Below are 23771 nucleotides of genomic sequence, written 5' to 3'. Positions count from 1 at the left end.
TTTGCTGTAAAAGAAATTAGGTGCAGATTTGGTCAAATTAGGTGCATTCGCCGGATAGCCCGTCGTGAAAACGGCTAATGTGAATAATGCCACACTGTTTTAAGTTAAACATTCGAAGCAAGTACACTTTTTTGGAAGTATTCTACTCTACAGCACATTTCCCACCCTTATCATTAGTTGTCCACCATCAGCTAGCTTTATCTCACCCCGCCCATGTGTTTAGGGCGCGACTAATCAACAACTCTCGCAATTACGTTGACACTGACGTTCAAAAGCCATTTTATTGGGCAACAGGTTCTTGACAGTTCGGTGGTTACCATTGCAACATTTATGCTTTACCTATAAACCTAAATGCCAAACACCGCTGTGTCTGTCAGGAGGATCTTAGCGTGTCATCGAGCATTAAAGCCCCACAGATCCTATATGCAGGCGCCGGCGAAGGCAATCGTGTCTGAGAGCCAAGAGGTTCCTGAACGAAATTGGCTTCAATCAGGAAGCAGCAAGAATGGAGAAGTAAAGAGCTTATGAAAATGTGCGGGCGATCGATGCTGGAAAATATCTAAAGAGGAACTGCTGCAAAGGTCAGGCTCTTTAGTCTTAACCTTCGCTGGCAATACTGGTTTTCTACATATACGCTCTGGCCGGGAGGGACATGTCGTGCTCGTATATGTACTTACCGCCTTAGAGTTTTGCCCCAAATCAGGCTATGAGCTTTACCAGCTTAAAAAAAAATGTCCATGTTGACCGTCATAAGACCCAGCTCATGCTGTCTGGGTAAAAAATTGAAACCCAATTCAATTAAAAACTCAAGTGAACTTACATATGTTTAACACAATAAAGCCCAATTTTATTTTACCCAAGGAGGTAAGACTTAGGTGAAAACAGTACCCAATTTTAATGTAGGTACAATTATGATGGGGTAGGACAACTAACCGCTGACCTTTCAGGTCAGTTAAACGACTCAGAGTCGCGCGTTCCGGCTTTGGTAAATAGCATCGGCAAAAGTGGAAATACCGGAAATACCTATATAGCAACGATTTCGATAACGTCACGTTTGTCAGCTCCGTCGCACTGAATGATACTGACTGAAAAGTCCAACTTGAGCGCTAACCTCAGGTCAACGTCAGATCAAAGCCAGTCGTAACGTCTGGAAGCTATGTCAAGGGAGACATCGTTGCATATAGCTCCATTTGGTAGTGCATCCTGAGTTAATTAGTATGTTTTCCGCCTCACTCACTCGGTTACATGCACTTTTAAATTAGCGCACTTTTGTCGGCTGTATTGATGTGCCCACGTAAGTACAAGTTTATTTTATTCAAGATGCAATTGCGGTAAATAGTTTGCTGTGCAAAGAAACTAGATATTTGGGTGCTTATATAATTCAATATTATTAATTGTATTAATAACCTTTATCAAATATTAATTAAGAGTGTTCATCAAGAGTGTTTTATATAAACAATTCAAAACACACAAAAATATAATGAAAAATCAAAATAAACAAAAATTACTTACAAAAATGTTTTATATGCGGTGGCTAGCAAAATAGAATACGCTGGCTCGAACTGATCTCGCATGTTGCACCCAAAAATGACGCGAATCCCCGATACCTACACATCCGTTGACCACTCCACTTTCGTCACTCTCGAATTTGGAGCAGATTACCGCCGGATCCGCGTGTGAGATTCATTTCATGGTGTCACTGACTCCACACGGCAACACGCCAAAGTCACTCCACGGGTCAACACGAAATAGCAAATTTGGATGGGGCGGGCGCAGCGAGTGCGCATGCGCGCTGTCCGTGGCGGTGAACGGGTGAAGAGGAGGCGGGCCGACCGGCCGGCGTGGTGCAGTGTGGAAGGAGAGCGGGCAGTGTCAGCAGCTGCCAGCAGCGGGCGGAGAGTCAGGTGAGTCCCAGTCAGTCCTTCGCGCAGCCGGCGGACCGGGTACTGCGGCACAGTCTACCAGTGCAGTCCTCCGCCGGACGCGCAGACACTGCAGAGAACACGCTGCACAGTAGAGGTGGCAAAAGGTGGACCCGAGGACCCGGTCCAAAGAACCAGTCTGGACCCATATGGGTCCAGACCGGTTCCTGGAAATTTTCTGATGGGTCCAACCGGGTCCTACCATAAACTATACATCTTGCACACTACACATTATTGCAAAATATGAAGTGAATGAAGTGAATGTTTCTTTGCACACAGTAGCTCATGAGTATTCCCAGTGAGAAATTATAGTCTGTTTTACATGATGCAACTAATGATATCTACAATTAGTTTGTATTAATTGACTTTTGGGGAACGGGTCCAACTGGTTCCGGTTTCAACTAAGACCGAGTCCGACTGGTTCCAGAAATGTCCAGCCGGGTCTGGTTCGAGTCTGGTTCCCAAAATTTTCATCTTTTGCCACCTCTACTGCACAGCTGAGAAGGACCGGCTAGGACTGTTGAGCAGAGGGTGTTCTAATGCTGACCCAATCGAGGTAGGGCCGTAAAATGACTTGTATCGTGAGCGTATCTAACGCAATTTGTGGTGTAACCAGCCCCCGTTCACGAGCCTCAGAATTCCTTTACCGTGACGTCACGTGGGCGGCAAAAATCCCTTCACCCCATAACGATCCATACAAATGAGGCCGAGTTTTGAGCTGGGCTGACGCCCAAGTTGAGGGCTAAAATATTATAAAAAGCATACCATTTGACTCAGTAAGGCTTGATTTTTCCAAAACCGGGCCTCAATAGGTCGAATTCGAATGAACCAAGCATTAATTTTGCCTTTTAGATGAGGCCTGCAAATTTCGATGAAGTTTTTTCTCGTGAAGGAAAAAAATAGTGCTACCAAATGCGTCTTGCGCCGCTTTTGCAAAAGTTAGATACTAACGCCATTTTCTATCAATAATATGCAAATTTATTATGCTTTTGGCCAAATCGAATGGCAAACATTCACTTAACAATAGCAAGACTTCTATGAGGTGCATTGTTTTGGCGAGTGATCTATAGTATGCTTCAAAAATACCACTGGAACTTGGTATGCCTCATACTGCACTACCAAAGGAACTGAAGACTCGTATCTGAGCCACTTTGAATACAAGATAATGGGCCGAAGTGTGAAAAAGGCTGTGTTATGCCTTTCAAGAGAAGAAAACATGCCAGTATTGGTCTTTTTAGCACAAATATTTATTTCTAGTGAATATTGATAATGTGTAAAATCATAAAATGTTGAAGTTCACTTGATACGAGAACAATCAACAGATCACCAAAGCAAGGGACCTGGTTGACTGGTCTTGTTGAGTCCATTTTTTACATTTCTCTCATCCAATAAGTACCTAGTTAATTAAGCAGAGTATTGTCTACTATTATAATTTGTGGTTAATACTAGAGATGTCATTGGGATACCAACTTTTTGGTATACCGATACCAAACCGATACCAACTTGGTATTTGGTATTTCAATCCTAATGTGTTTGGTATTTTGTTGGTATTATGAACCCTTACTAATGTATAACAGGCTAAGAAATTTGTAAAAAAAAATTGGTATTTTCTTCATCTTTCAAAGTTGGTTCGGTTTCGGTATTTCCCCACGGTTTTGGTTGGTATTTGGTTTGGTATCGGTATTCCGATTTTCTGTAATTGACATCACTAGTTAATACCTTAACATAGAACATTGTGAGCAACTGTTGTGCTGCCGCAAGGCGCAAATGAGCAAGCACAAGTGCTACAGTGACATGAATCATTATGAATGTATTTCCAAGGTGGCATGTACAATAAATGTTACAAGGGTGGAGTATGTTCTTTTATGAAATGGAAATCATTTAGAGATACAAAACATCACATGATTCAGAAGAATATTGGTGAGCTGATGATATTTAATGTTCGTACTTTAATAGCACCCATAAAAATCATTTTCATTTTGTTGAGCAGTGCTCTTGAGATAATGGTGACCGGGACGGGTCAAGTAATTGAGTTGAAGAACTATGCTGAAATATGAATACAACACTAAACATTTTCAGCACAAAAAACCATCACCTTCTTCGTCCACTCCAAACATCTATTTTTGAATGCATATTGCACACTCAGGAAACCTTAATGTAAGGCTGAAGCTGAACTGCACGTTCATTAGCTACATTAGACTGTGCCCATGCTGCCCACAGTTCCTTACATAAGAAGACCAGTGAGTTTGAAGTTCTAACTTCTAAATCATTAAAGTCACTTAGAAACATGGTCTGGCACATTTTGCACAGCTATTTCAATTTCATATAATCCAGCGAAAGATATATTGAACGTCATATGGAAACCATGAATAATGAATGTGTACTGGAGCAGCCAATCTGCATATATGGTAACTTAGACAAGATCTTGTTGGTGTGGGCTTATTCGGCTGGTGCGGATTTGGCATGGTGCGGAGCGGATTTGGCTAATGGCTTGGTGCAGTGTGGATTTAGTGTGGTGGGTAGGTTAAGGTGGTAGGTTTTAGGTTGTAGGTTTAAGATTGTAGGTTGAAGGTAGGGTTAGGCCAGGTTTGGTTAGGTTTGGTTTGGTTTGACTTGATTAGCAGGCATCTCTGGGTAGAGCGCCTCTTCCTGGTTGGAAAAACAAGTGTGGGGCTTGCTTAACGACTACCACATTTTTTCTAATGCATGATTTTACTAGATTTTACAATTTGAAACATGTCAAAAACTGTTAAAGAGGCAATTGGTGTACATTGCTCAGACCATCACTTTGTCAATATAGCCAATGCAGCATTGTTATGAGGGCTAATTATTGCATATCTGATGGCCATGCTCAACCCAAAATGTAAAAATATTCATAGCTGAATAAAAATTTAATCACTCATCAGCATTTCAATTTCATTGTGCGATACAAACCAACCTCTGATGAACAGACACTATAAGGGAAAATAATGACAGAAAACCTGGTGATATTATAAGCGATCTGATAAATAAAGCTAGAGTCGTCTGAATCCTCAATAGTCCGATCTAAAATCGCAAATTTGCCCATTATCACTACCTATTTTACAGAGGTGGGCATCGCTACCGAAAATTGGAAACCGCTACCGCTACCTTCCGCAACCTGAGGTACCCAAAGCGCAATCGCAACTCCGAAACTATTTTGCAGATAGTAAAACCGCAACTCGCAACTCCGCAACTCCGCAACTCCGCTACCAACCTCTATTAGGACATTAGGTTCCTATGTTTTATCAGTTTTAGTCCTGAAGCGCAGTGTTATGTCTGACAGGTACCTTTGGACAGGTACCTTTGTACTACCTTTGGTTGACCTCTGTTGGTGACCTGACTGTTGGTGACCTCTGATGACGTCACGTGACCTCTAATGCTCAATGCGCAGGTCATTGCGACACCAGTCGACTTAACCCTCGCCCGTATTGGTGTTTTTCCAGCCGCGAACGTATAAGGGGGGGGGGGGTGGTGGTCCGTTGGACCCCCTTGCCGTTTCGCCCCTGATCGAGCTAGAGCTTCGCGGAAAAAACGAGCGTGTTGCCCGTGACGAGAGGAAGCCGATGATACCCAATTTTAAGGTCCTAGGTCATCGGTTGACCTTCCAGGTCAGCTCAATGACCCAAAAGTCGGGAAAATCGGGCCCTGTTAGAAAGTTGTAAAGCGTGGCTGCTATGGGGTTTTTCGGGGTGCTGCTCACGAATATCATGTTAGTTTTGATCACAGATGATGTTTCATGCATTTAGGCCAGGTCGGGTCAGGTCAGGTCAGGTCAACCAGTAAGGGTATTCGTAGTAGGTGGCAACCGCCTCAGACAGCTTCGTAACATGTTACGAAGGCACCAAAACTACTTCGTAAATGTTCATATGGTTGCTAAATTCGAATTCAGCTCCAAAAACTGGCCTAGAAACATGTAAAACTCGAAAAAGTGAGCCGAGGTCATCAAAGGTCAGTGACCTGACCTGACCTTCCGGTGACCTTGACACCCACCCTTATGCATGGGAGCAACATCATATCCCATGTTTGAACGCTTAAAACCACGAAAAGACTGCAAACGCGCGGCTAATGCGAGCCGACATGCACCGAATCGCGATTCCGGCCAAACATGGTCTCGAAAAGTAGGTCACAGGTCAAAGGTCATTAGGGTCAGGGTCATGAAAATTTCAGGGTAGGTGTAAAATTGATTAACGCGAGGGTACGGAAAGTTTCGTCCGCGATCGGCCGCTTTTTACGCGAGTTATTCGCGAAAAACGGAGGGGGGTCCGTTCGACCCCCCCCCCCCTATACGGGCGAGGGTTAACCCTCGCATGTGTGCGGCGTTTGCCAGCTTCTAATGTGTAGGGTGGGGGGGGATCGGTTGGACCCCCCCCCCTTGCCGTTTGGCCCCTGATCGAGCTAGAGCTTCGCGGAAAAAACGAGCGTGTTGCCCGTGACGAGAGGAAGCCGATGATACCCAATTTTAAGGTCCTAGGTCATTGGTTGACCTTCCAGGCCAGGTCATTGACCCAAAAGTCGGGAACATTGGACCTGCTAGAACTTCGTAAAGTGAAGCTGTTATGTTTTTTCGGGGCGCTGATCTACCGGCTATCCAGTAGTGTCAACCACCACTGAAAGATTGTAACATGTTACGAAGGCACTAAAACTACTTTGCTAACGTTCAAACGGTTATTAAATTCCAAATCAGCTTCAAAAACTAGCCTGGAAACACGTGCAGTGTGCAGTGCAGTGCAAAGGGTGCAGTGGCGCCCCCACCGGCGGTGGCGGCCCCGGTAGCGGTTGCGCTTTAGAATTTTTCGCTTCCGCAACTCGCAACTCCGCACCTTTTTTGGGCTCGGTAGCCGATCCGTAACTCCGCTACCAAGAGGGTAGTCCGCAAGTTGCGGAGTTGCGGAGTTGCGGAAATGCTCAGCTCTTGCGCAATGCCCAGCTCTGCTATTTTAAAGCAAAATCCACAAACAATACCCTATATACGGCCTATACGGCCTTAAACAATAACTTGCATTATAAATGTCTCACGCAAGTCATTTATGTATTTGCAAACGGCTACCAAATCGCTACCATATTATGTGACGTCACCTGGGCGGCAAAAATTCTTTAGTGAACTAACCTTATAAGTAAAGTAATCTTGGGTGTAACCGCTGCCCGTTATCGTATTTGTCTCTTGCTCCAAACATGTGATTTTCTCACATAGAAGAATTTCCGGTTAAATGGGTTATGGGAAATCGCACAACCTAAATTCCTTCAGCACACACCTGTCAATCAAAACTCACCAGAAGTCCCCAATACCTAAGATGTGACATCACTGGCTACTTTCACTCTAATGTAGGCTAATTTCCACCGCACAACAAACCAGAGACAGAAGCAGAGACAGAGGCGACCTTATGCGGCGGATTAGGTCATACCAGTTACACGACTGGCGGTGTCTGGTGCCATAGGCGCCGACCGTTTTCTCTCCCGACTCCCTTCACTCTAGCTGGCTCTACGGGCTCCGCTACTATACCCACTGGCTGAGACGGCCAACCCAGCGTACCGGCCCGGCCGCGAACGGGAGAGTGGCTTTCCCACGCGCCAGGGAAAGGGAAATTAATCGTGGTTGAGCTGGATATCTCCAAAAGGGCTTGTTTCGGGGTGGGGGACGGAGAGAAGGATGTCTTGTAACAAGTGAAGTAACTCCTGGTTGGAAAAAAGGACTCGTTTCAGCTACGCGTATAAAAATGATATGGGACCTAGCAACCTAGCAAATGATTCCAGACGATTTTTCAAGGGTGTGAGATTCTGAAACGAAACAAGAGAAAGTAACTATGTCACCCTCCAGTTGCCCATCATTTTGAACAGTGTTGAAACTGGTAATATCACCGTTATAGGTTTGATTGTCTGAGTAAAGACAAAAGGCATTTTGTGCTGAATTATGCACCAAGAATGCAGGCGTTTATTGTCATCCGTGCGTCAATACGGCCGGCCGGCATGGCTTTGTTTTCTCAACTCAGCGGACAGGCTGGAACCGCAGTGCAGAGCGACCAAGGCCAGCTGGATGCTAGCGGGAAGCCATGTCGGGTGGAGGCAAAGAAAAACTGGCTCAAGCTGAAGTAGGGATAGACCAAATACAAGGGCATTAATCGTAAAGCAAGTCTATTCTCAAGAAAATGTATTTTCCAACGAAGGCGTGATTTAAGTGTTTGCTAAAAATTAAATAATTTCATCAGGCAGGCGCACTTTCCAAAGGCTATATGCACACGTTTGGTGAGCACTGAGCTCAGGGTTGTTATATGTTTCTGTTTCCGAGCATATCGGCGCAATTTTCAGAGTGCTGGGTCCAGCGAAATAAAAAAGCAATTTGACTTTGGACAATACATTTTTTTACGTGCATGCTAGTGTGTTGAAAGAACAATTATAATTATGGCCTGAAACGCACAATCTGCCCCATCTCAAAGGCTTCTAACTAACTGTCCCAGAGCACAGTTTGCATAAAACGGACTAAAGGGGTAAAGTGTAAACCTTTCCTCTCCGTCCAGAAATGTCTCTGAGTTACAATTGCTATCAATTACTTCTTGCATTAACGCAAGAAGTAGTCCAAGGAAGAGGTCAATAGTTAAAACTTAAAGCAATCGAACCAGAAAGAAAATGAATGTTTTGGATTGAACGCGTATTCTATAACTTCTTACTTTGATAGTAATAATTTAGAACGAAATCATGCTGTTAACTACCATACGTCCTGTAAACCTGTGGATATTATGGTGGTCCCACATCTAATTTTGGCGTATCATCCTTGAAATGCTGTGCTTGTCGTTTCTCTGTTGCAATGGATGATCAGCAGCATGCAACCAATTATCTATTTGAAGCGTAAATAAGCAGCCGAGATCACGTAATTGGTTAGGAGAATGCAAGTTGCATGCATTGTGCGTGTGCCGCCGTTTTTGTCTGGAACTATAGCAGGAGCCTTGTGCACGCTCCAAAGAGAGCGGCGCCCGGGGCAGACGCATGTCCTTCACCCGCTGACAGGTGCGCGTGTGATCGGGAAACGTCTGTCAGAAATTGAGTGAAAAGGCTACACGTCTCTTAGGGTAGCATGTTTTTAAGCTTTGTGAGAGACGAGGCGCAAGACGGTATCCATATTGCAAAGTGGAAATAGCGCTATTCTGCATGTTGGTGTTAATTACGCATTCTTCATAGTTCATACCTATAAAGTAAAAGAGAGGACCACTAGCTCGCTGCAAAATGAAATGAAAAGAAAAGGCATCACTGCAGAGACTTGTTACACAATGCTCGGAGCCCAGCGCTTTTTTTGGCTGGATGTTAGCACCAAACAAGTCGCAAATAACGCTTTTGTGCAGGTGTGACCGCTAAAGCTGAGCATCGCCCTCAATTGTGTGGGCCGCCGAGCTTATGTAACCAAACATCCGGTGGTATTCCCGTGTTTGCCGAGACGTTCGTGGCACTCTCCGCCATGTTGGCTGTTTTTGGAGGCGTGCTGCGCGACGCAGAGCAGTCGAGCATTTTCTATCGGTGCCTGCGTGCCTCAGTTTCTACAGCGCTGCTCTCCCGGTATCACGCAGCTCGTGCACCTCTCACCACGCACTGTGATAATAGGAGGCTCCCATCCACAAAGGGAGCGCCGCAATTTAGGGGGCTTTATAAAAGGGTTGCATCCTGAACGGGATGATCTAATCACTACCGCGAAGAAAATGTTGCGTGAGGAACAGTTCAACAGCATCAAGTATTTATTGACCACTCACAGCCAGCATTTTATTTGAATTGCTGACATTATGATGCATCCGGAGACCGGAGTAGTAAGAAACATGGGAAGGAACATTCAGTAGAATGTCAACCATGCCTAGAGAGTATCGTGAAAGAACCGCATACATCCATCAAAGGGGGACTGATCCGTGTCACGCCACTGCCAAAGATGTATGTAAATCTACTATAGCCAATCCTGACTGCCGTGTTCCCGGCCAATGTCCAGCACCGGTGTGACACGTGTGACACATATAGGCCAGCTGTTGCCAGCTGATAATGACATTGGTGGATGAACGCAACCTGGCCTTCAGCGATCGGACGGTAGGAGCCGAGGCCTGCGTGACAAGCTCTGCCTAGCGTGGGCTCCGGCTCTGTCACTCCGTCCACTCAAACAATCGAGCTAAATTAAAATAGATAAAAGCTGGCTGCTGAGCTGGATAGTATACGTGGAATCATATGTATGCTTTATCTTGAGTGATGCACGCTAGAGTGACACGACACCTTTTTATTCAAATGATGGAAACATAGATGAAAATAGACACCCGTCGGAGCAGAAGGCTGAAAGGAAAAATGACGCAACGACCGTTGCATCATTCATATAACTCATTATGTTAAGGGCGTACGAATTACGATAGACCTTGTCCGACAAAGCTGCGATTGGTTACATGTGATAGTGTCCGCACAGGCATATATATTCCTGTTTTGTGTGCTAATGCCACAGGAAAATTGTCAGGGGTGAAGAGTACACACGATTAGGTATTCCGAATCGTATTTCCATTTCATTGACACGTTCTCAACGATAAGCATTTTGGCACAGACCCAAAATTGTATTTCGATCCAGGCGGTTGATAGCCTCTTGCCTGTATCGTTTTACACCTGTATCGTGCACGGTATGATACCATGTAAGTTTGCTGTGCTATCAGATTAAGAAAAATAGTGGAGACTGGAGCCGTTAAAATATTCCCGGACAGTTCCAGTCCATTCAAAAGAACATACGGTTGCTACTTGCTAATGTTCTGTTTAGAACTGACAATACTAATCGTTATATGTATAGGACGCAGCAAAACACAGTCAAGTTTTGTTACAATATCACTCCTTATCCAATGTCTTGACTCTTTCGGTCACACACAATTATTAAAGCAAGCGCAAGAATAAAAGCGTGAGCAAATATGAAGCAATGGCATTGCCAAAAAAAACACGCAGGAAAGACGGATTATTGTTATCCAGAGGTCATGCCATGTTTATTGCAAAATGTGATTATTATATCTGCAAATTTGCCGACTTTGTGATCTACCAAAGGACTTTAATTTTGTGCATTAACCTTAAACAGCTCAGCTATATTTATTGCCAGATATGATCTTTTTTATATTTGAAAACCTGCCTAAACCTCACTTTCAGTGGCGTGACAACTCTGACCTGTCTGACCTGTCTGACCTGTCTGGTATGAGCTGACCTGACTGACCTGCCCTGTCTTCACCTATCTGAGCTGCCCTGTTTGACCTGACCTGACCTGACCTGACCTGACCTGACCTGCTGCCAACAGCGGAGCACCACCAGCGGCCGATCCGGGGCGGCGTCTGTCCTGTCTGTACTGTCTGACCTGACCTGACCTGACCTGACCCGCCCTGCCCTGCTGCCGACAGCGGAGCACCACCAGCGGCATATCCGGGGCGGCGTCAGTACACGTTCACGATGCGCTGCAGCCGGACGCTGGGAGTGGTGGACCGGGTGCTGAGCACCCAGTTCCGCCGGCTGGGGGCGCACATCGGACGACGGCCCAGCTACTTCATCATCTTCCCCGTCATGATCACCCTACTGGCCGCCACCGGGGTGCAGCAGCTGCGCTACCAGGACGATCCCGAGTACCTCTTCTCGCCGTCCACGGGACGCTCCAAGCAGGAGCGAGCCACTGTCGACCGACTGTACCCGACCAACTTCTCACAGTTCAACACGGGCAGGATGGCCGACATGGGTCACTTCATTCGGCTGGTGGTGACGGCACCGGCCGGCGGCGGACCCCTGCTCACAGAGAGGGTGTTCGATCAACTATACGAACTGGACGAGGCCGTCCGCAAGGTACGCGTGGACGCCGGTGAGGAGAGCTGGACGTACGACCAGATCTGCGCCACTTGGGGGGACGATTGTCTCGACAACGTCGCGCTCAAGATGCGCACATACATCAAGGATGTGGAGGCGAACAGGAGTACCGTCACGTATCCGTTCTGGTTCGAGGCAGATGACGTTCTGCCTGTGATCGAGACGTTCGGCTCGCCTGAGCTAGACGGAGATCGTGTGATCGACGTGCCGGCGCTGCAGATGCTCTACTGGGTCGGCAACCACGAGTACTTCAACGTCAGCCTGTGAGTACACGGATCCTCATTTTCAGTGCCCTTCAAGTATGTGTGTCTAATTCAAAAGCAAGTTGTAATTCATGACCTGGCTCGACAGGTCTATGTATGACAATGCATGCAATACTTTTCAGAAGCATTGCGCATTGTTGTGTGAGGGAGTCGGACAAATCTGCGTTTAAATCTTTCAAGGCTTGACATGCCATGCGTGGACATTTTAAACCAATTAACCCCCCCCCCCTCCCCCACTTAAGCCGCTCTTTATCCTCTAAACAAGTCGCTGAGCAGCTCTCAGTACAGCATCGCATCCTGCCAGTACCTGACACAAAACTCCTAGCTCCGGTTGAATTTTTATCGTCCATTATAGCATTATGAACGCCGACGGAGTTTCCTTGCGTTTCTAGAACTTCCCTTAGCCCGCTAATTAGGTGAACCAGCCTTTGTAGACCGCGTCTACGCTAATTGTCACCATAGCGGCCCTCATACATCCAAAGAAGGACAAGTGAAAGCAAATGACATGTGTGCATTCAGTAGAATGTTTATTACACAAATGAATTTCTAAATTTTAGAATTTTTCTATTTTTTCTCACGGTTACTCCCCTCCCAGGTCTCTGAAGTGGGAGCTGGCAGTTCAGGAGCGACTGGCCCAGATCATCCCGACGTTCGAGCACCTCAACATCTCTCGGTTCGGCTCGGAGACGCTGAAGCGCGAGCTGGACGTGAACACGAGGTCTGTGATCCCGTACATGGCGGCCACGGTGGTGGTGATGCTGCTGTTCTCGATGGTGTCCACCTCGATGGCCGACTGGGTGCGCTCCAAGCCGCTGCTCGGACTGGCCGGCGTGGTCAGCGCGCTGATGGCCTGCGGCACCGCCTTCGGCATCCTCATGTACTGCCAGCTTGAGTTCATCGGTATCAACCTGGCCGCGCCGTTCCTCATGCTCGGTCAGTACTCTATCAACATCATCACTCCGCTACTCGTCCATTTGTACTTCAGGCCGCATTCGCCTTGCTAAATGCACATTCACAACCATGTGAAAACGATAAAGTGAATACTTTGCAAGGGTCAATTTTTCCGGTACACTCCCGGTGCGATATAAACAGCCTCTGTATTCATTGATATTGTGCGGACACATTATTTGTGTCGAGACAATTTGCAAGTTTTCCTTCTGCTTTCTTGGAACCATGGCATTGTTCTTAGACCTTCTCAGTTATAATGAACCTTATTCCCTCCGACAAAAACTGGCGAAAAGTCTGGCGAAAAGTCTTTACTTTTATTTTTAGCACGGAATACTACCATGGCAACGCCAAGTGATCTTGCCAATGAACCAAGCAGTCGGAACGACGGCAGGACTGACAACTTGAATGCGAAACATATAAAATAGCGATAAATTCACACAAAAATATGCGTTTGCTTGTAGTAATAGTAAGGACGAAAAGTTGCTGACTCACGCAACCGCTGAGGTAATTGCACGGCGACTAATATGACGTCATAAGTATCTATCGCACAGCTGTCAGGCAGCCGGATTACGAACCTCCCCAGCGAGTTACTACACTGCGTCTGTTGGGCCTACCATCTGTCATTGAGACCCAATGACGCAAGGCTGAAACAGACCGGTTACCTGTGGATTAGGAACAATTTTATAGATACCTGGCAAAGTGTGTCATGAAGCCATGCTCATAAGAAACACGTTTGTAGCACCCTTGGTTTTTGCCGCTTATGTCTTGAGAACATTGCACAAACGTACAAATTCTGTGCGCTGCAGCACGATCCATCCATCTCAACATATCGTACAAAAACACTGTCATATAAAATTGCCCAACAACTCAACCGTCCACACTTATATAACGGTTTTTGCGGTCAGCATAGCGTGACCTCAGCGGGTCGTGGGTAGCATTGCGCTGGGGGTGGCGCCGGGCTGCGGCAGCTCGCAGGATAGCCTCCGATCGCTGTCAGAGGCTGAGCTGATGCTATCGGCCCGGTGTACCCAGCGTGGAGAGCCGAACCGGTGACAAGGTCGTCTGGCGACCCGCAGCCCGGTGCGGCAACCTGTTCTGGTCGTCACCGCCGCGCCAAAATGTGTCACCGGCCGGGGAACCCAGGGTGCGGTGGTGTAAGGACAGGAAAGGACAGGATAAACCCAGCGGCGAGCTCCACTGCAGTCGCCAACGGCAGTCGGGTCATTGGAGCATCGGAGGGAACGCATTACGCTTATGTGTATGTGGGTGAAAAATGCGGGGATTTACAACTAGCCGGTGTTTCGAGTAGCGATTGTGCAACGTTCAATGCTCATGCAGTGCTGTTTTGTGAGGCAATGGCGAAGAAACTTGCTTAAGAACATCAATCATTGCACATCGCGGTGTGCAATGTCATGACCGAAAACCTGCCGTTGCATATGCCTGATTAACGATTACGGGTTAATATTTTTGGAGCATGCTGTTTGGATTTTTGCTCTAGAAAAAAAAATCACTGTTGACAGAAATTTTGCGATTGGTTGTGTTTCTCAAGTTCATTCTTTTAAGCATTTCTTATGTAGATTGTGAGTTTTAGTTCTATCAGCCTGGAATTTATGAACAGACTTATTTTCTAGCCTTATCTCATCTTTTCCTGGTTGTGGAGAACGGGGAAGACCAAATCCGATTGCTGATCATGTGCTAAATACCCACGTCTCGTGCTTATCTCTCTCCTATAGCGAGGTGTGTCTGTGGGAAGAAGGATTATACAGCCCTAGCAACAAAGCATTCCGACTTTCTTATCCTCATGACAAGACTTGGTTGCGAAAGGCTGGCTGAATAAGTAATGTGCACACATATTAATGTACATGAAACGAATGGGTACAGCTATAAGCATATGCAGCAGAAAGCACATGAATGATGTGTTGGCAACTAAGAGAAACGCCTACAAGGTGGTGAAGGCGATGCATGAATGAAACAATGAGGGTTGCCGAGTTCATTGTGTTTGATGCGCCAGCCGCATTGAAACCACCCCATACTTGAAGCTTTGGATGTTTTAGGCATAAGGGCCGACAGTTACGTCCTAATTCCCAAAGTGTACTTAAAACGATAATTTTAATAGTTCAAACATTCTTATCGCCATTTGTACACGGCGCACGCTGGACAATTGTGCCACTTACTGAACTGAATCGTTTTGTCAGTTGGAGCCGAGTTGGAACTACACACTGTGGTGAAATTTATTAACTGGTTCGAGTGACAAAGAAAGGTATGGTTTTTTAGCAAACAAGCTGTCCCTCGGTAGCTGAGAATGCTGCAGTTCGCAACAACTTTGTCAAGGTCGTCTGGGACTTTTCGCCATACCGAAACAATGAAAAGCATAACTTCCTTTTATCGGCGCTTGAACATCATCATCACAGGCGGCATACCAATTACCAGCCACCTGACGGTCCCTCCCCCCCCCCTCTCTCTCTCTCTCTCTCTCTCTCTCTCTCTCTCTCTCTCTCTCTCTCTCTCTCTCTCTCTCTCTCTCCCTCTCTGCAGGTATCGGTCTGGACGACACGTTTGTGATGCTGGCGGCGTGGCGTCGGACGCGCGTGCAGGACCCGGTGCCGGAGCGGATGGCGGTCACCTACGGCGACGCGGCCGTGTCCATCACCATCACATCACTGACGAACGTCATCTCGTTCCTGGTGGGCGCCATCAGCCCGTTCCCCAGCGTGCAGATCTTCTGTCTCTATACAGGTGAGCCCGCGAGAGTGTTATCTGTTACACATGTGGATTGGATCATATAGAGTGGACAACCGGATGGCTGGGTCAGTGAGGTGACTGTCTTTTCCTGACCTGGCCGATACCGCCAATGCAGTGCCGGATGGAGTTCGAGGAAATGGTAACTCTTCCGCATAAATAACAGAGTAGCGAGCATGTTGCTTATTGATCAACCCTTATAATCATCGACATTGTGCATTATTGCATTTGCATCGTCATGGTACGGTCAACGCTCTGCTGATATAGCTGCTGACCTGTGGGAAAGAGAAGGTGACCCTTTTTGTATTCAGATGCTCGCATCGCATCTGGGGTAAACCGAGGTGATGACCGGTCAGATGAGTACAGTCACTGAACTCACGTCTCATGGTCAAAGCGGTGATTCGCTCTCGGTCCCTTCGCCCTCCGTACCTGGCACCTGTCCGCCGCCATCGGCCGCCTGTGCCGGAGGGCCAGTGCTGGACATAAAGAGCTGTCAGCGGGCGGACCGGCGCGGCGGCGCGGGCGGGCCCGGTGCACCCGCCCCCGCCCTGGCGTGTACCCCCCGACCCCCCCCCCCAGCCCAGTACCGGCAGGGCGGGGGTGCAGACTGCAAAACCACGCGCCGATCCGCGTCGACCTCCAGCTCTTAGCTCTGCGCGATAAAATCCGGTCGCGGATCTCCGGCACTGAAACTGAAGCCGTTCCTACCAAGGTTGACTTCGTATAGGCTTCTAATCTAACCCACAAATTCGCCGGCGACGCAAGACTGTAAGTTGTCATGCGCATTCAACGCAGATATGCATTGCGAGAGGAAATCTGTTACATAATTGGGTTTTATTAAGCCCTGATTACGCAAAACCATGACATTGCACCTACCAGCTACAGAAGATGCAGGGATAAAGCGGGCATTACCGATTTGTCAGATAATTGCAAGAAGGTCTCCATGCTTCAAGAACAGTAAAGCGTTACACAGATTACGCGCTCCTTCGCATAATTCCGCACCATATATAGGCATGCACAGTTAATGCATCGGCACTTACTGAAACAAGTTACATCAACTTTAAGAAGTTCCTGTTTCGATATGGTTGTCGATACGAGCTCATGCCACGTCCAGTAAGCAGTCGATAATCCAAGTGGGAGGAGAGTTCATCCCGCGAGGACACGCGATCTGACCTTAGGGTGCGCCGCTGACGCCCTTTTCTGTCGATTCCGTGACGAGGGAAGAGCTGGACTGCTGCCTCTCCGCCCATCACTCCCCTCATCCGGGATCATATTCGGCAGCAGCAATCAGAAAATTCCAGACGAGAAAATGGCTGCTAAAGATCGATGCGGATGTGCTTATCCACCTTCTGATCCGAAGCCCTGAGAGCTTCATGCAAATGAGCACGCTATACAGCAAAGAGGGGCGCGCCGCAGCCGTACTTGTGGTTGTTCATTGGGTTATCTGGTTCTCTCTGTCGTGAATTCCCAGCCACTAGGTTGCCGTTCACAAGGAAGTGTTGTAACGCTGCTACTTGGTGATCATTATCCCTGTTGCAATGCGGTATTACACGTCTGGGAGTCACTGAAGCAGCGTTGAGGGCTCGAAGATGCAACCAGACGCAATCGACCGTTTCTGTACTCTGCTCTCCATCTCTCCCGGATATAACACAGCACACACGCCACCACAGAGGCACATCAATTACGGCACGAAACGCGAATCACTGGCAACAGGACGTGCCTAGATAATCACTCGCAACGAGCCGGTTTTTATTGCAGAGGTGACTGATCAGCTCATGGTCACCCATCCGGCGAGGCTGACACAGCCCGCGGGGTGGGCGTGGAGCCGGGCGGAGAGCCTTCAATGCCCAATCCGTGGTTGGTCATGCGTGTCGTTATGTGAATGTGACATGGCGCTCCCTTCCGGTGCATTTTGACCTCGTCGTGATGAGAAGCAGGTATCGACACCAACACGGTCTACGCCCATCTAACAAGCCCTAATACCAACAACGCAGCAACAACGCAGCAGTCAGCACTTTGAGCTGTCACCATGATGCTTTTTGAGTTGATGATGATACCTCGACAGAATCACTGTAAATATTCGGAAGTTCATACTTATCCGGCATGATGATCATCGAGCAGGAAACGAAATTTACCTAACGCACCATTTATGTTGATTTATTGTATAGCATTATTGCCAGAATGCCTCACTGAATGAATGGAAATACCGCTGGCTGTGTAGAAGTGCATTGACCATCTGACTCATCCCACGTTCTTTTGCAGGACTGTCTGTGGCCGTCACGTTTGTGTGGCACGTGCTGTTCTTCGGCGCGTGCCTGGCTCTGTCCGGGTACGCTGAACAGAGGAACCTGCACGCCCTCACCCTGCGGCCGGTGCTGCCCGTCTCGCAGTCAGGTCAGTTTCTCACAGCCACAGACCCAGCCGTGATGTCGAGACTCTCCACTGTTCAACTGTCGCGGGATACTTGACAGGTTCTGTTCCATATTATACCTTGACTGATGCCAAAAGATTTGGCTCTTATTTTTGCACAATGTATTGAAAGATGCATTCTTGAAATTCGTTAGTGGGGATTGACATGGATCATTCTGACCTTCCACAATTGAGCAGTAACTTTCTATATTTAGGCGGTGTTCATCCTTTGGCAAAATAAGCTTAGACTAGCGGTTTCTATCTCACTCTGCAAGATAACCGATGTTGCAATATGTACCGAAAAATAATGAATAATCGCTAGGATTGTGGTTAGCTGGCATCAGTCCGCCAGGTGGGATTTTTATATCAAAGCTTTTAAGCCCCGAGTGTTCAGAAATGTCAGATCAACGTCTCGAAGTACAGTATAAGTCAATGTCGGTACGCTGAGCAGAGTGAATAAAATGCAACTAAATAAGGAAAATAGGTCACCTGAGTCACTTTCCTGTTGGACCGGTTAGTCACTTGCTTCAATCGGTCAGTTACTCGTCTCAACCGGTCAGAAAAGTGATGCATAGTGTGCACAGAGCATCGTGGAGCGCATAGGCTGGAACGCAAAGTCGCGAGAATCAAGGTTAACTTTCTCGTCAACTATAGTGAACACTAGCACTGAATCGCTGATTCCAACGGGTGCGCCTGATCCGACCCGACCCCGCGGTGCAGAGCCGGTACTTATGCAACACTTCAGCCCGACAGTTTTACCCGGTCTCAGCAGATCCCGTCAACACGTCCAGGGGTTGCGCTGTGTGCCGACCTTCGCATGCCGCCGTCCTAGCCCTGACCCCGTTCCACCTCCGGCAGACTCCAAGTCGCCGGCGTACCGGCTCTTCTGCGCCGGAGGGATCTCGAAGAAGGAGCCGTGGAACGAACGAGACAACCAGGACCACGCGCTTATGACCTTCTTCCGAGACAGCCTGGGACGAGCGCTGAACAAACCCGCCGTCAAAGGTGTGCACTACGGACGGCTGACCAGACAACAGCTACTTTTCGTAGAGAAACAGGATTCGCACTTTGTTGCCATGCTGTATTTTTAGAATTTCAAGCTCAGACGTCATAACGGTGCGTGTTTCAACAAAAGCTTTGCAACGTGACGTACAGACTAAGCAAATCTGATAAAGTACAGATCAACATGCGTTTTCAGAATAGTTAGCGCAGCGGCTGAGACATACCTAAACCGTTGCTTATTTACGGTCACAACTGTGTCAACGCTGCTCGCTTTAGGTATGAATCTATTTTAATTTGTGTCGTTGTCATAAATACATCATGGTATCCTCATTAGTCATTCCTCAAATTCTTGCAATATCTCACATGGCAAACAAGTTGTAATGATGCACTGGTCAATGGTCATTGCGTGACACCATCGCCAGCTCCCTAACCACGCCATTCCGTGCCGCAGCGCTGGTGATCGTCGCCTTCCTCTGCTACCTCGGAGTGGCCATCTGGGGCTGCACCATGGTCCGCGAGGGACTCGACCGGCGCAAGCTCTCACGGGACGACTCGTATGCCATCCATGCTTACGAGGTGGAGGACCGCTACTTCAGGATGCACCCATATCGCATCCAGGTACGTAAGCGAGCTTGTGAGTTGTGTGTGTGTCTTGTGTTATTTACTCTGCGTTGCAACAGCAGACTAGCCCGATCAATGAAATGTCGACTTGCATTACATTTACGTATCTTATGCAGCTTTCAGGCTACATGTCTTGCCGGCCTGGCTCATGTTCTTCCTGAAGTGTGAAACCGCTGTTACATTCCAAGTCCTAAGACATGGGGACTTCCACTCACCCTCACGGATGCAGCTGTCGGTGCCCAGCGGTCCGTCCTCTATCCTGCTTCCCTCGACAGACAGAAGAGCAGGCCACCCCGTCGCCTCACATACTGTCCATATGACAACCCATCCGAGTGGCGGGCAAGCACGCAGGCCGTAACATGGAAAAACTGGCCCCGCCACTTCAGTGCCTCCCGGTTCGGCCTTCTGCCGCTTCCTGTGTAGGCTGTATGTACAATATACGGCGTCGAGAACCTTCCTATGCATAGCTGGGATGACTTACGTATGCCGTTTTTCAAAATGTTGATGCGATCGTGGCATAACTTTATAGTTTTCCACTTCCGTCACGTCGGTGTTTATTATTTGCATCTTTGTTTTATGGTTATGTCGTGTTCCCGTCATTGACCGTTTGCCTCTCGTCGCTCAGGTGGTCGTGGAGGGTGAGTACAACTACAGCGACCCCGTGCTGCAAGACCAGATATCCACACTGGTGGACACGTTCAAGAACTCGACGTTCGTGGACGGCGAGACCGACCTGCTGACCGAGTTCTGGATGAAACGCTGGCTGTTCGACATGGATCTGTACGACACTATCGGTCTGGACGGCACTCAGAGCGTCGACAACCTGAAAAGTGTAAGCATGCCCTGCTTGAATCTGCGTCTTTTTCTACAGGGACTGTCGTTTTTGTTATTGCCTTATGTCTACCCCCTTTTATAGCAACCATTATTGAACATTTTAATTGACCAATGACAATTTATTAGAATAGAACTTTATGTTAGCAGTGTGCCATTTTTATTTATCTCTTTTTGTTACATTATTCATGATGACGACAACTTTGTTTTGTAGTTTTTTTAATAAGTAGATAAAACTCATTGTTTGTCATAGTCAATGCTTATAAATCGCAAAATAATTATCTCAGGATCACGTGAGCGCTAATTAGTCCCTAATGCCGATCGCTGTTTTTCCGAGGTCACAATTGACCTATTAATGTTAAATAGCTTCGAGTATTAGCCTTCACCGAAACATGCGGTCACACAACTCGTAAATCTTTTCGCTATACTTCCGCTCACGTAATCATAATAGCTGCTCAATGACAATTACGTAACGGTCATGGGTTTTCACAGTGGCTCGAGGGAAGCCAGTACGAGCAGGACGTGATTTTCGACTCGGCTGGAGAGAAGATCGTATCGACTCGCTTCCTGATCCAGACACAAGACATCCGAGATACCCAGGAAGACATGCGCATGATGCTGGAACTACGACGCATCTGCGACGAATCAGATTTCAAGTGCACCGTTTATCACCCGATGTTCACATTCTTCGATCAGGTAAATGACTTGAAGGCTACAAGAAACAGACTTTGAAGTCTGATGTAGGCATCATATGGTCAACTGGTGTTATGCTACTAGGATCTCACTTTTCCGGCTTCAGGAACTCAGCGGTAGTAAACCTAAGGCGCCTTTTGTTGAAAAAGCCTCTGTTGTTCTCAAAGGAGATCAAGTGCCATGAGCTTGCGGTGGCAAAATCCGAGACCTTGAAAGTATAAGCCTCACATTTTTCGCCCGATGAAGGTGATTGAGCAGCCGCGTAAAGTTGCTGTCAGGAAGGGCCCATAAGTACCTAGCATGCTTACGTAAGTGTTATTTCCACCAGAGGAGAATCTGATGCTCAGCATTCATGCATGCCAGCCTGAACACGGATGGAGTCATGAGCTCACTTAAAACGGATGGAGTGGTGGGGGATGCCCGCTCCATGGAGATGTTAAAGGATGCGTGTCTTACCAAGAATCACTGCATTCGAAATTTCCCACTCAAGCTTATAAGAAATTCGGGCAGTTTCATAATGTTTTTAAACCGACCGCCGGTTGGGCATAGTTATTGCTGAGCGCCCGATTTTCAAATCGGTGGACGATTTTGTCCGTCGTCGCTCTTAGTTATTATCTGGTTTCTTCAATGGCTTATTGAGACTGTGGTGTCAAGATGACCTCATGTCAAACTCAAAGTATGATATCGAAACATTATCTGACCTGAAATGGTCACAGCCACCACTGTACTCACACCATTCCACATGCCGTGACTGCGCCTGCTACATCCCGCGCTGGTTCTAAGTATGTCCGATGTTTGACGGTCGCTCCTCCTCTGTCCGACAGTTTGCTGTGGTGCGTGAGGTCTCGATCCAGTCCATCTCCATCAGCGCAGTGGTGATGATGATCGTCTCCCTCATCTTCATCCCGAGTCCCACCTGCTCACTCTGGGTGGCCTTCAGCATCATCAGCATCGAGACCGGCGTCGTCGGCTACATGACGCTGTGGAACGTCAACCTTGACTGCATCTCCATGATCAACCTCATCATGTGCATTGGCTTCTCAGTGGACTTTTCGGCCCACATCAGCTACGCGTACCTGTCTGGTCGCGGACTGTCTGCCGACGATAGGCTCCGGGAGGCACTTCACTCCCTGGGCCTGCCGATCCTGCAGGGAGGCGTCTCCACCATCCTTGCGGTAGGAACCCTGGCACTGGCACCCTCCTACATCTTTATCACCTTCTTCAAGACCAACTTCCTGGTGATTGCGTTCGGCATGTTGCACGGCATGCTGCTTCTGCCGGTGTTGCTGTCTTTGCTGGGTCCCGGCTCACACTGCTGCTCCGGACGCGGCAAAGGCGAAGACCCTGAGGAACCCAGAGTAGAGTCGATCGCCTGCCACGAGCAGAAGATCATCATGGCCTCGGAGACGCCGCTGCGGATCCCTCGGCCGCAGACCACGCTGCCGAAGACCAAGGCCGGGTCGGACCGCGATAGTCTGGAGAGCAGCCGCGACCTCGGTCTGGGCACCTCCGCTGAAGAAGAGAGCAGCAGCAGCCGCGAGAGCAGCGTCGGTGTCGCCAGCGACGAGGGTCCGTCGCCGGCGACGAGCCGCTCGCGGCCGGCCCGCTCTCGCTCGCTGTGTGCACGTGCAGAACGCTACGCCAACGCTGGCTACGTGACTGATGACGAGCTCAACAGTCCGATACCGGCAGCGAGACAGCGGGTCCGGCACCGCTCCGAGCGGGGCCGGCCCTCCAGCCGGAGCAGCAGCGGCATAGCCAGCAGCCAGTCCAGCACCCAGTCCAGCAGCGTGAACAGCAGTCAGCCGGGCAGTCCGGCCAGATAGCCTGACCAGACAGACGGCCGACCGTCTCGGAGGCGATTTATTCACACCTGGCGGTATGAGCTGGGCGTTACTGTTGCTGCTGATGTCGATGTGGAATGTGGATGTTGATTATGTGCTCGTAGAGAAGCATCAATGTCGCAAGTCTTCTTGCAGCGATCAATTCATGAGCATGGAGCATAATAGTTTTGCAGTGCCTCGATCAGCTGTGATTTTAAAGCTAAAAATGTAAAAAAAGTGGCGGTTGGCGATTGTTTGACAGGGATTATATGTGTCATGAAGCAGTTGCGTTGCTGGATGATGAGGAATTTAAAAGCAACACTGTCTTATCTTGCGTTATGTGGGATACCTAACGCTGAATAATTATAGACTGTGATTAGAACGTGTAACTCATATGTATGAATCTGTGTGCTTCACCCGCGCGGGAGGCCTGTCCAGGCCATTGGATCACGCTGTTATTTGAATGTACAAACTGCCACGGCCCATAATAATGGCCGACTTGATAAACACTGCAGTCGCATGTTTTTATATAAATAAACGGTACGAGAACCACATCGTTTTATATGTCGCTCCCATGCCTGTTTAGTTCCTGCCCTTTTTATTTTTAGTTCCTGCCCTTTTTTATTTCGATTGCTAAGAAACGTCTATGCTTACCTTAATACGGACTA

At 48.0% G+C, this 23771-nt stretch overlaps 1 protein-coding gene across 1 annotated transcript; it reads left to right on the top strand.

Annotated features, from left to right (window-relative positions):
• Positions 1–1841: 1841 nt before the first annotated feature.
• On the top strand, positions 1842–23655 carry LOC122384374 (patched domain-containing protein 3-like). The gene is made up of 10 exons (XM_043371732.1): positions 1842–1904; positions 11321–12037; positions 12633–12970; positions 15521–15721; positions 17987–18118; positions 18992–19138; positions 19587–19753; positions 20382–20588; positions 21080–21283; positions 22105–23655. Exons 2-10 carry the CDS (start codon positions 11370–11372, stop codon positions 23104–23106), a joined length of 3066 nt encoding a protein of 1021 aa, XP_043227667.1. The 5' UTR covers positions 1842–1904; positions 11321–11369; the 3' UTR covers positions 23107–23655.
• Positions 23656–23771: the final 116 nt, after the last annotated feature.

Source organism: Amphibalanus amphitrite, unplaced genomic scaffold (assembly GCF_019059575.1).
Source record: "Amphibalanus amphitrite isolate SeventyFive unplaced genomic scaffold, NRLGWU_Aamphi_draft 000187F_arrow, whole genome shotgun sequence".
Lineage (NCBI taxonomy): Eukaryota > Metazoa > Arthropoda > Thecostraca > Balanomorpha > Balanidae > Amphibalanus > Amphibalanus amphitrite.
The sequence above is the reverse complement of the archived record's forward strand: the minus strand, read 5'-3'. Positions and strand labels throughout refer to the sequence as shown.